General features: G+C 42.4%; 1 protein-coding gene across 1 annotated transcript; it reads right to left on the reverse strand.

Annotated features, from left to right (window-relative positions):
- Positions 1–9,858: 9,858 nt before the first annotated feature.
- On the reverse strand, positions 9,859–12,801 carry LOC147445495 (uncharacterized). Its single transcript, XM_086526046.1, has 2 exons — positions 11,256–12,801; positions 9,859–10,999 (listed from the first exon to the last, which is right to left on the reverse strand). The coding sequence occupies exons 1-2, from the start codon at positions 12,682–12,684 to the stop codon at positions 10,389–10,391; spliced, it is 2,040 nt and encodes a 679-aa protein (XP_086382172.1). The 5' UTR covers positions 12,685–12,801; the 3' UTR covers positions 9,859–10,388.
- Positions 12,802–14,890: the final 2,089 nt, after the last annotated feature.

Below are 14,890 nucleotides of genomic sequence, written 5' to 3' on the forward strand. Positions count from 1 at the left end.
AGTGCGGAGCAATGCGTTACAAACAAGATGCGGTTGGCGAGTCAATGCTAGCTAAAGTGTTGCGGCATTTTCCTATTATTCCGAGGATAAAAAGCATGTTTCGTTGTGGTTCCATTGCAAAGTTGATGCGGTGGCATTCTATGAATAGATCCACTGACGCAACATTTAAGGTGCCCGCTGATTCAAAGGCTTGGAAGCACATTGAAGATACTTGGCCACATTTTAAGAGTGAACCACGCAATTTGCGTTTGGGCATGGCAATGGATGGAGTCAATCCATTTGGCTTGAGAAGCTCGTCATGGAGCACTTGGCCTGTGTGCCTTGTTAATTACAACCTCCCGCCGTGGCTTGCCATCAAGAAAGGTCATTTGATATTAGGCTTGATTGTGCCTTGTAAGTTAAAGGCAAAAACCATGGATGTTTATCTAGCACCCCTAGTTGACGAGCTCCAGGAGTTATGGCATGGGATCGACATAGCAGATGCGGTTGAACCAACAGGACAACAGCATGCAAGGATCCATGGACTTCTTATGTGGACTATGCATGATTGGCCAGGATACGGTGAAGCTTCTGGTAATGGTGGATGATTTACAAAATTCTCGCTATTCGCAAGCACTTTGTGTAGTACTGAATCATGCTTTAATATATGCAGGGCTTACAACTTCGGGATACAATGCATGTCCAATTTGCGGGCCGTCTTTGGATGTGCGCTATTTTGCCTCGCTTCGAAAGACAATTTATCAAGGCCACCATCGTTATCTTCCATATGGCCATCGGTTGCGCGAAGGTCAGCTTGGTCGCGTCGAATATCGTCCTATGCATATACAAGAGTGGCGTCGCAGATGGGAGAAACATGAGGGGCAACCTGTTCTAGGAATGAAACGTTTGTCCATTCTCCATGCGTTGCCGTACTGGGGTGATCTACTAATTAACCATTTGATGGATCCAATGCATATATTCAAGAATGTGGGAGAGCTCCTCTGGAAGACAATCATAAAAATGAAAAATAATCGAGCTTCACGAGATGATTTGCAGTCAGTTGGAAAGATGCCAGAGCTGTGGCCTTTCACCAATTTAGCGGGCCAAACAAAGCTTCCAAGAGTGCCATGGGTATTGCTAAAAAGCGAGGAACGACAAGTCAAAAGGGTGATTTCAGAGTTCAAAACGCCAACAGGATGCATGCGATATCTCAAGACAGCATTCACCCGTGATGATCAACTGTCAGGACTGAAATCGCACGACCGACATAAGTTCTTGCAATTTATTCTTCCAATTGCGATCAAGGGGTGTTTAACGAAGGAAGTGCGGTCCTGCATATACAAGATTTCAAAGCTAGTGCGGTGGATCTCTTCCAAGGAGATACGAGAGGAATCCATTGCAGTCACAAGGGCTAACTCCATTGAGGCAGTTTGCATGATTGAGAAGTATCTACCCATGAGCTGCCTAACTATCCAAATGCACTTGCTTGTCCATGTAGTAGATGAGGTTGCAGTGGCAGGTACAGTCCAAAGCCGTTGGATGTCCTTTCTAGAGTTGTTCATGAAAACACTTAAGGGTTTTGTTCGCCAAAAAGCGCGTCCAGAGGGGAGCATGACAGAAGGATGGCTAGTGCAAGAGTCTCCTGTCTTGACGATCGAATTTGTATCCGTTTTTGACCCAGAAATGCCTCGACTATGGAGCGATGAGGAGGATGCAAGATTGGTGGGAGAGGAGCCGCAGGGGCAAGGGGTGCCGAAGAAAATGGACGACGCCATGCGAGAAAAGATCATGAAGTTCTGTATACTAAATTCAGAGCCGATGCAAAAATGGCTTGAAAGGTACGAAGAAGAGAAAGAGAGATGCAATAAGGAGCGACACGTCGTTTCAGACGAAGCCGAACGACTAGAGGCTTATCCTTGCCAGACTGTCTCGCTCCTCTATCTGAATTCCCTACAATGGCATGGTTGGACAAGACAGTGAGAGCAGCTCGACAGATCAGAGAACCCATATCTCCAGAAGAGGAAGAGCTGGCTATTGGATGTGACTGGAGGTATCATACATACATGGCACTGTGGTCGCATGGAAAGAATTTCAGAACATAACAAATTGACAGCAGAAGAAACACGTTTGACAGTGGGGTAATGGTTAGTTTCATGCAAAAGAGCAGGGCCAGTGTCAGAGACACGAATGAGAGCACTAGCAACCTGGATTATTGTGGTCTGGTGTCAGATATCTTGAAAGTCAGCTTCAGATGGTTTGAGATGTTTTTGTTGGATGTGAAGTGGTTCAAGGTGATTACTTCTGGTCGCAATGCAACGGTACGCAGAGATGGAAACAAGCTTGTGCAGATAGATTCTACAAAGGTTTGGACAGATGCGAGTGACACGTTTGCTCTCTTCGAACATTGCGAGCAAGTGGTCTTTGTACCGGACCCTCGAGAGCGACAATGGTGGTTTGTGGCTCTGGTTGCTCCAAGAAATAAACAAGTATTTGAAGGGCAAGAGCTCCTGGAGTAAAGTCAGCCAGACGACGCATATACTACTGTGACATTAGATGAGATGGACGAAGGTATGGCAGAGGAAGCTGACAGATATACGAAGGATGACGCAGACGAGGCAGATATGACACTTGTAGATGAAGATGCAATGGATGAAGACAATCCATCAGAACGAGTTGGAGCAGAGTTATGTCTGCAGTTAGAGATAGACGATGATACGATGCAAGATCTTATCGATGATGCCTCACTAGTCGAGGCCTGTAAGTGTTTGTGTGAAGACGTTGATTTAAAATTAAGCTCTTTGTTAATTTAAACCATTAGGAGAAACTTGGACTCAATTTTGGGCCCTGTAAGAAACGCCAACTCAGCATAGAGAGAGGTAATTATGAAAAATACAAAAGTTTTTTTTTGGAATTCTATTTCTCATAGTACATACGTAAAAGTTTGCTCAATCACTTAAATGCTTGCTCGTACAAAATGCTTTTCGAGGGCCCAACTTAAGTGTACACAAAATTTCATGTCTGTGAATCTTAATGAGTGATGTGATGTGCGATGAGAGAAAACACATAAGAGTTGTTTTCAAAATACAAAAATAATACCACGGAATACAGACACAAGTATCATTCGCCTTTTTATGAAGTACTCGCACGAACAGACTGTACTTGATAGTGATTGATAGGTACTATTTAAGACTATGAAGGAATCAGAACCACGCGAATAGGGGCTTTTGAGGGGTCTCTGATCCCTCAAGGGCCTCTATTCGCTTGGTACTGACCTCATGAGGTCATAGGCTTAAAAATGCTATATCTTGAGCTAGAGACGTCAGATTTCAGTGTTTTAAAGAGCTATCCTATGGTTTTTGGACGTTCCGGATGCATCCGTGGGCTTAAAAAGTGCTATATCTTAATCCTAGGGCCTCATAAGATCATAACCAAGCGAATAGAGGTCCCAGAGATCCCTCAAGCACCCCTATTCGCTTGGTTCTGACTCCTTCATAGTCTTAAATAGTACTTATCAATCACTATCAAGTACAGTCTGTTCGAATTTAAATTGCGAGTATTTCATAAAAAGGTGATTGATACTTGTGCAAGATACACAAGTACAAGTACTTCACTTTATAGGATAGCAACAACGGGTCATAAAAAGGCGTTCGACGCTTGTGCCAGATGTCATTATCAAGCGTCTTACTTTTCTGATGATAGTGACAATTTCACCAAAATGGTTTTCATGGACATTTTCAAAATGAGAAAAAATATTTTTTCAATGTAACGTTAGCCTTCTTCCTATTGGCTAAGGAGCATTCTCTCACTAGAGTTGAAAGGTCCGAAAATGAGTCCATTTCTTTCCTAATGAAAGGTGTTTTGACGCTTTCTTTTACTTTCTTTGTGCATGACTTTAGTATGGCAGATCAGTTTCGTCAGATCCCGCTTCTATGAGTGCGGATGCATTTATGGGCTTCATCACATGGATGACGCCCACTCAGATGGCATATGCGTCTCAATATTGGATAGCCAGAGGTACAGGTACCACGCCTTCGAGCTTCACATCCGAGGGTCCGACGCCTATGGGGGGGGCGCTTATGGGTACGACGCCTGCGAGGTCTCCCTCTCCGCAGCACAGGTGCATTCGCCGATCTCGGTGATCGTCAGGTGGAGGTGGCGGTTGCTGTGGAGGAGGGTCCACAGATGCTTCGATCCCTCCTCACTCACAACCCCCGTCCTACCCAGGCACACCTGTCGACACACCTCTTAGCACACCTCGGATACCTTGTGGGACACACGATCCTAGTGCCTCCAAGGTCTATACTATATGGGCAGATGGACATGTTGACATGGATCGTTTCGGGACTGAGATGAGACAGCGGGTTCGTCAGCTCGTGGATTTGCAGTTTTCTACCACCATCATGACGTCTTGGTCTCATCAGGATCGCAACAAAATCAATTATATAGTGGAGACCATCATGAGAGAGTATCAGCCTGCTCCGGGTTCAGAGGAGCTTCTGAAGAGGTGGATCACGAATGTTACATGGGACACCGTGAAACATCGTCGAGATGCAGCTCGTCGGGCTTTCAGGTAGGGCTCGTCGAAGCCTTCCAAAATCTCACACGAGTCGTGGCAGCAGATGAGGGAGGATGAGCAGACATCGGATACGTGGTTCAGACAGCAGCGTCTCGTCGCGGAGGTATGTAGGACGATCAGGGGCAATCTCTTTTTGGCAGCGGAGGCTTCGACACCTTTCGTTATGAGTTTGTGAGTTTCCAATCCAATCTTAGCTGTGGCGTTTTTTTTTTCAGGAGCGATGAATCATGTATTCTTAATTACTTTGGTTTTTGTATAAACGCAGAATCTTGCAATGCATCGAGCCCCGACACGCCAGGAGGAGACAGATGGATATCGGAGAGGCATTTATGAAGTATTGAATGATCTTGCTGCATAGGAGAGCCTGTAGACTGGGAGGCCTTAGAGTTTCGCTCATTGATTGAGGTGAGATGTTTGATTGAGACAAATAATATGTGTGAGTTGACTTAACTAATTAAGTATATGTGAAATAATATCATACTAATTTTGTGACTTGTCCCTTTATGTGCAGGTTGTGACGTGCGAGTCATCAGTGGATTTCTATATATGTTTTGTGAGACACAGACACATCTCTGTGTTTCTTTCTTGTATAGACATGGTTATGGTTATTGTTTTGTTTATGGTTATGTTTAACTTTATGGTTATGATTATGGTTATTGTTTTGTTTATGGTTATGGTTATTGTTATGGTTTTGATCAATATGGTTATGGTTATGATTTTAATTTGGTTATGGTTTTGCACAAAGTTCGTTTCATTTCTTCCATAAAGTTGTGCCTTAAATCTTATGTGAGATCCTACATGGATATCATGTAGGAGGCGTATACATATGGTTTTTTTTGAAAAGTTTATGTTAAAACGAAGGGAACTCTGCCGAAATTTTTACGGGAGCACGGTTTATTTTGGTGCTGCTCGCTTTCTTGGGCGGAGGACAGCCAGTATGGCTGTGGCTGTGTCCATCTTTTCATTGGGCACAAGCTAGGCTGCCTGTCCTCTGTCCAAGAGTTTTTTTTTTCCTGATATGATTGTCGAAATACGCGTCGATACAGGCGTCGAAATACGCGTCGAAAACAGGTTCGTTCGACGTAGATATCGACGCGTATTTCGACGGTTTCATAGGGACGAAGATTTCGACGCAGTTTCGACGGCTCGCATCGAAATTTGCGTCGAAGGCACCTGTTTTTGTTGTAGTGTATGCACACACACACACACACACATATATCTATATATGTGTGTATATGTGTGTGTGTATATACACACACCATATATATATGTATGTGTATATATATGTGTGTGTGTGTATATATATATATATATATATATATATATATATATATATATATATATATATATAATCCATGCACTTTGCCATGCAAGACTCCACTAAATTGGAGGTATCTTTGCATGCTATAAAGCCTGTTCCCATAGGTAGAGGGCTTGAAAACCCAACATAGAGCACCTTTTGTAGTGTAACTCACACATCATTGATGCCTTTAACTACCCATGAACCTTGCACATCAAGCTTCTCCTACTTGTGTGGAGGGTGTGGTAAACTTTGCTTCAATCTAGAGATGAAGCAATTTTCCTAGCGATACCAAGCAAGGGTATTCATGAATGTTTCTAGGGAGAGGGATACTTCTAAAACTGTGAGGACAAAGCTAGCATGGATAGTGGAGCTGGTCACCATGCAAAGATTGTGAGAACGGAATTTGGCCTCCGCATATAGATACCTTGCTAGTCGCTTGCTAAAAATGCAACTTACTAGCAGAGTAGAATGCTTCCCATGCCATGGGCTATCAAAATGTCAACAAATAGTTGGCCAACCTCGAGTTGTGCTTCTCAAAATACTACTCTAGCCCTCTTGCCTAAATAAGTTTTTCTTTGTCCTCTTGCTCTCAAGCGATAGTTTGAGATTTCAAAGTGGCACAATTGTAGGCTAAGACACTTTTCTCCATCATTGGGTCAAACTGATGAGAAGTCCAAAATTTAGATCAAAACCTAAGATATTTACGAGCATTGCACAAATTTTGACCGAAAAAATAAAGTTCAAATTAATCCCAATTGAATTTTGTGTTCAATTAGGAAATTTAGATTAAAAATTGGGATATGTGAGCACTAGTTTGACATGGTGTTTAACCCAGAGGTTTATTAACTATAAGACCAAAAGACTATGTGATGTAGCTCATAAAAGTCAAAATCTAGGCTTGTATCAATCTCAATTATATAGGTATTTGTGTTAGGTACATTTGAAGATTGAAACGTACGGTAAGCACGAACCCAATTATCTTTGTGGCCTTGGTTACTCCATTTCTTATGTGGTATAAGAGGCTTCCAGTTTGTTATGCAATCATCAGCTTTAATTTGCTGCAAGCAACTCCCACCAGTTTTGTAAATTCACAATAACTTTGTTTTGATAAGTGTTTACTTGGGAAGTTATCCAAGGTAATCCTATATGAGGTGGGTATTTCATTCTAATTATCATGGCATTCAACTATTGTAGTAGATGGACTTTGTTAATGTAGATCATGTCAAAACACTTGCTTGGCAGACCATCATGATCTTTCACCTTGTTTTTTCAATTTCTTATAATGCTTCTAAGCGTTTTTCAGTCATGGAATATATTATATTCTAAATAGTTTATTCTTACATTTTTTCCAAAAAACATAACATTTTATTGTGATACCACATGTTAAAATACTAGTGTCACTTTTATTTTTCTATGTCACAAAGGAAAGAAGCCTCTTATTGTGATATTCTTCTCAATAGCCTTATGTAGGCCATAGTGAATTTTCACCTTGTTTCCATAGATCAAAGTAAGATATTTTGTCTTGATGTTATCTTGTATGCATAAGTTGAGTTAACATTAAAATGTGTTGTCAAAGTTGGATTTTGTCAAGCAGCCCTCATGTTTAATGTCTTACTACTTGTGAATTCTGCTTGTCTAGTTCAAGGAATTGGAACACACTTTTCTCGTCTTTAGTGTCATCTTTAAGGTAAAAACCATCTGTTTCATAAACATTGTCATGGCAAAAAGATTGCGAGGGTCCAACATCACCCAAATCGTATTTGATCAAAATTCAACATACACTTTTTGTCATGGCCCTACAAAACTTATTTGGATTAAAATTGAAATGTCCTGGTTTTCAAATCACTTAGTTTAGTTTAGAAATTTGCTTTCTTGATCAAATAGGCAGTGCCTACCTATGGTTTAGGACAGGCTTGTTGAATTTGATGTAGCACGAAAGTGGAAACACTCTAATTTGTGGAGCACTCTTATGGTGTCGAGTAAAAAGAGTTGCTATTTCTTGTAGCAAGTAAAGCTACAGCTTTGAGACCTCACACCAATAAGTGTTTATATCATACCTTGCAATGATGGTTTCCACTCTACAAGGCCTCAAACCAATCTATGACCACTTCTATACGAACCGAGCAGTCTATCTCTCTCCATAGATATACTCAAAGAGGGGCAAACTATCTGCAAGATACCTATTGCCATTAGCCATAGTATAGTCGATTGTCAAAAATCATATCATGGACATCCTCTTCTGGTCTAGAAGCATAATGAAAGATGGATGACTTCTACACATCAATCAGATACAAGTTCAACATAGCGGTACATGTTCACACCATTAGGTATACTCACAATCTCTGGTTTGTTGACATCCTTAAAATTCCAACTTATTGGTTGTATAGGGTACGCTAAGAAGAAGCCCATCTTTGAAGTACACATGCAGATGGTGGAAAGATCCTCCCTTTCAAAGTCACCACCCACTAAGATGTAGTGAGCTAACATGTACGCGTCCACAAGGCTCACAACCATCTCGATGAGGTCTTGCCTCATCTCATTCCAAGTAGGAACAAGAGGACAATCCAAGACACTACAAACCCTACATACCCAAACCAATTGACCTAAATCGATTGAGCTCCATGCAAAGAGCATGCAAAGTCCTGTCCATATCCACATCGCTCAACTTGTTTTGAACATTGAATTGCAATTGCAAAAGCGAAATTCAGTAGTTGGGTTTACATGTGCGGTCCTCTGTCGAGAAAGGTGAAGGGCATCTTCAGTTCATAGAGCTCAATCGATTTTTTTCTTCCTTCACGGGATAGCTTGTTGTTTGTGCAAGTGTATTGTAATTATAACTTGAGCAACCCAAGCCCATTGAGCTTGAGAAAGATAGTTGAAGCTTTCGTTCCTCCAGACAATCCAGAAGCGGAGGAGAAGGTAGAGCAATTAGTGAAGAAGATGGATCAGAATAGAGATAGAAAAGCAAAAGAAAACTTGATTTTTTTTTCCAGTTTTCTTCAAGGCAAGCTCGGTATCGACCAATTAAAGATACACTCGATCCCGGTCGCTTGTTGGGGAGTGAGGAGTGTCACTTGTTGATCACTCTTTGAATTTGAAAGCCAAAACCATACACAGAATTTTGTGTAGGCCAGAAACCAGGACCTCTTTTCTAAATATCCAAAGCTGGTCATGGATTCACTTAAGCTATTACAAAGGCTTTTCATGGGACAAGATTGTCCCATTTCTAGCTCTTACTACAGATTTGCGTAGGTATATATTCTATTGCAACTTTTATTACTCATATACACAAGAAGTTTTGGACAAATTCTCACAATAATTCCCACATTGTGACTTACATCAACATCATGAGCTTCTGTGAGAGAGGCACAGCATACCTTGCTAGGTACGATTGGGGGCAGGGGACCACCGGCCCCCCCACCGGGCCGGCGGTATGCGGTGCCTCTCTCTCACAGAAGCTCATGAGGTTATTCATTGTATGAAAAATACTGGAAAAGAGTCCGTTTTCCTACATGAGAAAATTTCTAAATCTTCTTGTGATAGGTTGAGAGGAAGGAGTCAAGCAGTTCTTTTAACCGGTTCATTGTTGCTTTGTAGCACACATTTTACTTGAGGTGCTGAGGCAAAGGTTTGTGAGTCACAATTATGAAGGAGATATGCATTGTGGTATTGTTGTGGTCTATTTATCTCCTCTGAGGTGTGGGTGTGTGGGCGCAATCCCATAAAACTATCTGGCGCAAGCCAGACGACCAAAAAATTAAAAAAGAAATGCAGTATGTTTAGCTGTTAAGAAATGCAATACGGGTCTGTTTAACAGGCTTGACCTTAATTGCTTTTCATTGAAGTTAAAGGAAACAAAATTGGGCCAGTTATTCCTTGCTGTAGAGCTCTCATGATCTGGTTATTGATTCATCCAACTCAGGACTTCACTCAAGGAAAACCTTTCTGAAGTAAAATGAGTGAGCCCCTTGCAGTAATTGCATAAATAAGCGTGAAAACCAAAAAATGTGTTTTGATTGCCTCTCCAAAGTGTAATATTGTACAACGATGTGCAGTTGCAAATACATGGATATGTATAAAGTTTTTCCCTACTACCTTTCCCGCGCTGATGATTGAAAGGAAAAATAAGTGTTTTGAAAGTAAATTAAGGAATGTCGAAACCCTGGCGAAGGAACATAAAGTATTATTGAATGAAGTGTCAAAACACAAAGAATAACCTCATACAGGAGTTCTATAGAATTTCAAGGAGGCCCACTACCAAGGACATAGTATACCCTATAGTATATCATCAATTCGTAGTCACAATGTGGCCATTTTCAGGGTTCCCATCCAGCATACCCTTATATATCGTTCCAGTCCACGTTCCATGCGTCATGAAAGTTGTGGGTAAGTCATCATGTGCAGGGATTTTCAATTCTTGCCAATTCCGATTCCGCATTCCTTGTTCCCATTTTGCATCAGATGGTTTACCATAATGTAATAAGGCATGTAAATAGGGCCCGACTAGTGGAGCCATTTGGCAAACTATACCTATAGTACACCATCAAATGGGTTACCATAATCTGATTGGGGATGTGAATTGGACAGGACAGTCGAAGTACTTAGTGAAAAACTGGGAGTAGCCATTTGTTGTGAAGGGCTTGAATTTGTAGTGGGCTGATGATATTGGGCATTGGCAATGTAGTGGTGTGTGATGGGAGCACTACTACTTGTTAATACTCCCACATGCTTGTTGCCACCATAGCTGATATTTGGGTGGGATGCAAGACTGCTGTTATAATAGCTGGAGACCTCCCCCTTCTTGTTGTTTGTGTCAGCATCCAATTCATGCATTTCTATGAAGTTATGGTTTTGATAGTATTTGACATCATCTCCAGCATGTGAGGGTTGTGGGGATCCATAGCTGCCTCCAGATCTGCAAGAGGTGAAGAAATGCACTTTGAGAGCACTGAGCTCACAAGAGCAGGACACATGGCCCAAGTTGGTCGGTCGTTTGGCCTTTAATGTGCCGCCCTGCCATCTCGGCTTCAACTTCGCTGTGGCTGACCCTATTGTCATCTTTGCTGGAACTCGAGTGATTGCCTTTGTGGGCACTGGTACAATGGGCCCTGCTTCTGATTGTAAGGACGTATTCTGGGCATCTGCTTTTTTACAAGCATTACATTGTTTTTCAATTGCAGAGTACAGAAGGAAGCATCGAAAAAGCTAAGACATAATCTGACTCTCCTTCTAAACCATGTACATCACTGTCTTTCTAAGAAGTTTGATTGCAGTAATTTGTTGTGATTCAAGCGTGCGGGCATGGTGTGCAGACACACACACAAAATTGAGTATGTTTTGGTTATTTTCCTCTTGTGTGTTTATGCTTTCTAAAGAAAAATCATGCTAACTCTTTACCTGCAATTGATGTAGTAGGGACCAAAGCCACACTACTCAGGTACTGCTGGTCTGTGCCGCTATATTGGTCAAGCACCATGGCACCCATCTCTTCTCGAATCTTGTTCGCATCTGAGAGAGTCTCGACAATAGGCTCGGAGCCTTGGTCTCTAAGGCCATCCGCATAATTTGTATGCATATGCTGATTTGAAACCTCTTCATTATGATAAGCCTCCTCATCACCCAAAGAGCTAATTTTGGGTTGCACTCTGTTTAGTAATACCTCTTCATCAAGAATGAAAGGCTCATTTGTAAGCTTTTGTAGCCTCTTCATCTCAGCTGCATATTCAGTAGCTAATATACTACTCGTATGGATCTGTTCTGCGCCTACTTCGATTGCAATCGCTTTCCCCATTTGCTCTGCACTGGCATGAGTGAGCTTGCCTACCTCATCCAGGTATGCACAAGCTGAGCTCTTTAAGGCTTTGAGCTCATCACTTGCATTGCTGGTAGCTGAGTAGAGAGACTCAAAATATTCTTGTGCCTTCATTACATTCTCATGAAGTGGCTGCATAATCAATGCCTTCTGCTTCTTAAGCTCCTCCTCGGCAAATTCACTCGCTTGCGTAGTGAGCAACGATTGCGCAGACATCGCCGGTAATTGGTCACCATGAGCCTTTATGACGTCTTGGAGTGGTGATGAATTCTCAAGAGTCTGCATAATCATTGCCTTTTGCTTCTCAAGCCGCTCGGTGAATTCGCTTACTTGTGTAGAGAGAAAAGATTGCACGGACATCCTCTCTTCGTCACTATTTTGAGCTGTGGTTTTTGCCCGCTGGGCAACGGCCTCGGGGCTGTACTGCCCACCCAGGACGTCGATGAAGAGCTTCACATCTGAATCGCCTTCTGTCGGATCATTGCTGGGCTTATCATGAGATCCATCTTTCTTACGATTCTGCCACTGGAGATTACTGCAAAAGGAGATGAGCTTTGCGCATGGGCCGCCTGACGTCTTATCAGAGCCATTTTTTTTGCAATTCCGACCCAGGAGATTACAGAAAAGGGTATAGAGCTTTGCACAAGGGCCACTGCAGACGGCACCACTGAAGGGCGACGTCAAGATCTTAAGAAGAGGAGCGAGGACGCAGCTGAGCCCAACTTTGCCGGCTACAGTAGAAATGACGGTGGCGGTGACGGCAAGGGCGACGACAGCGCCAGCAACGCTACCGCCAATAATGGCTGCCTTTGGCACGGAGCTGTGACTGGCTGCGGGGGAGGGTAGAGGGGCTGGGGAAGGGGAGGGGGTTAGGAAGATAGGGGGATAGTAAGGGGTGGCAGGAGATGGGGCAAGAGCATTGATTACTGCAGCAATTGAGTGTGGGAGGTCATCCTGTACTCTGATGAGTCCATGGAAATGGAATGGAGGATGATGCTGCTTCGTCATTGCCATTACCGAGAACCGCTGGCAAAGAGTGATCAGAGACAATCTCCAGTACGTACTTGCACATGAGATTATAAACAATGCCTATTTTATAAAGGAAAAGCCCTTTTATTCGGCTTTCTAAGGCAGAAAACACACTGCCGAAGCCCCTGCGAAACCCCTCCAGCTGGGATGGGCGGAAGGGCATTACCCACATGCATCACAAGAAGATTTAGAAATTTTCTCATGTCGGAAAAAGGAGCCTTTTTCAATGTTATGTATAACATCACGAGCTTCTGCTTGGGAGGCACCTCATACCTAGCTAGGTATACCGGGCAGAGTATACCGGCCCCCTGTCATAATGTGGAATTATTGTTAGAATTTATCCGTCAAAGTCCAGGGTCGCGGAACAACGTGTGTGAATCGTACATCTATTGCAGAATTTGACTTTGTAACCCCTGGATGCGTGACACATCAACATGGAAAACCATTTTCGCTTTGTCCAATCACAGTATGGCAGGTCAGCAACAAGAATTTCATCCATTGTGCTACACATAAGCATGCAGAATTTGCAGAGGTAGCATGCAATGAGTACGCGACAAATCAACAGCCGGAATGTGCTCAGTCTGGTCACCCACACAATTAGTCACCTAGGTCTTGCAGTATTAGTCTCACCAGTGCCTGCACTGTCACCTGCCATGTGCCGAATGTCTATTGGCCCCACTCCCCTGGACTTTGACGGCCGGGAATGGTCGCCTACTGACCATTCCCGTAATCAGGGCTCCCGGCCTCCACCGGTCGCCCATGATTAGCGGGAATGGTCAATAGGCGACCATTGCCTACACCAAAACTTCTTGTGACAGCTCCACCTAGGCTAAGGGGGTTATAGTTAATTGTGCAGGAGCCATGGCCACAGCTCAAAGCGCTGACTCTGTGTGGTTAACCATTCAAAAAAGGGTCTTAGTTTGATGTTTTAGAGAGTTGAGTAAGGCTTTACATTTGAAATTTTATTATTTCCTACACTACTTTGGCCTATAATTTTATGTATACAACTAAAATCAAATTTATTCATATTAAAAGAAATCAAATTTTGTTTTTAGTTTGTCAATGGGTCCCTTCATTTCACTACCTTGCATGGCAATGACGTCTCTTTCATTTTATTTTCTTAGATTGTCAATGTGCATTGTGAACCCTCACCTTGTAACTGGTAGGCAAAGAGCTATCGGCGAGAAAAAGTAGTGTGCCCAAAGTACTATACCGGCCACTACAATAGAGGAACTAGTAAGGAGACATGCTCTACTAGTAAACTATGTCACCCCCCAATTTTGAAACTACAAAACATGAGTTGTTGGAGTAAAACAGTTGACATGCAACATTTTCATTGGTTGAAATCTTGGTTTGAACGTGATCATGGGCAGCTCATGATTGGTGCGTTAATGTCTCAAATTGCTCAAACAGTTGCATTTTCTTCAAGAGTTGTGCCAATCGGCCAGAAAAGCTATGTGCAACAATGTTCGGACAACTACCAATTGCAACAAGGAGCTCTTCTTGTTGTACTTATGTTGCATCTCTCACAGCTTGACTTCATCCACCATAGCTCAAGCTTGGCCCCACTCGATTTCATCGTCTCTATATTGGATCTTCTGCCCTATATTAATTTTGTCTAGATCATGCTTGTGCACGTGCGTGAGACTTATACATAGATAACAACCCTTGCTTCTAGTACATAATTTGATATTATTTTAAAAAAGATACATTTTGCAAAGTAGTCTTATTGCCCACAAATTTTGTAACACCAAATCATGCACATGTGCATATATAAGCTTAGATAGCAAGCCTCAAGTCCCTTTCTCTCCAACTCCCTAATGATATAATAAGGCCAAGAAAAAGACCTTGTTTCCTTTGAGAAAGGAATAATGCCAGTGGCCCTTGTTAGAGAGCATCCATAATGTGCCCAATGCTGACAAATCATGGTATGTATTGTAAATCTCCCATTTGAAAATAATGATTTGGGTTATAATATATTTGAAACTTTGAGAGAGAGAGAGAGAGAGAGAGAGAGAAAAGAGGAGATGGTTGTACCTATAGCATTAAAACTTCTATTATTATCCTTCTTTTCCTTCTTTCTTTCAACTTTTGACTTCATTGCTAATTAGGTGAGAAAAGCTCAACTACTAAAGTATGGTATGGTGTCTAGATCCTTGAACTTGCCAAGGGCATAATATGCATACACGAA

Source organism: Adiantum capillus-veneris, chromosome 12 (assembly GCF_014529385.1).
Source record: "Adiantum capillus-veneris isolate H3 chromosome 12, ASM1452938v2, whole genome shotgun sequence".
Lineage (NCBI taxonomy): Eukaryota > Viridiplantae > Streptophyta > Polypodiopsida > Polypodiales > Pteridaceae > Adiantum > Adiantum capillus-veneris.

Bases quoted from the DNA above. Each gene is read 5' to 3' on its own strand.
- LOC147445495 (XM_086526046.1), bottom strand. From the start codon at position 12,684: ATGGCAATGACGAAGCAGCATCATCCTCCATTCCATTTCCATGGACTC. The intron at 11,000-11,255 runs GTAAAGAGTTAG...GTAAAAAAGCAG, and splicing joins CCCTACTACATCAATTGCAG to ATGCCCAGAATACGTCCTTA.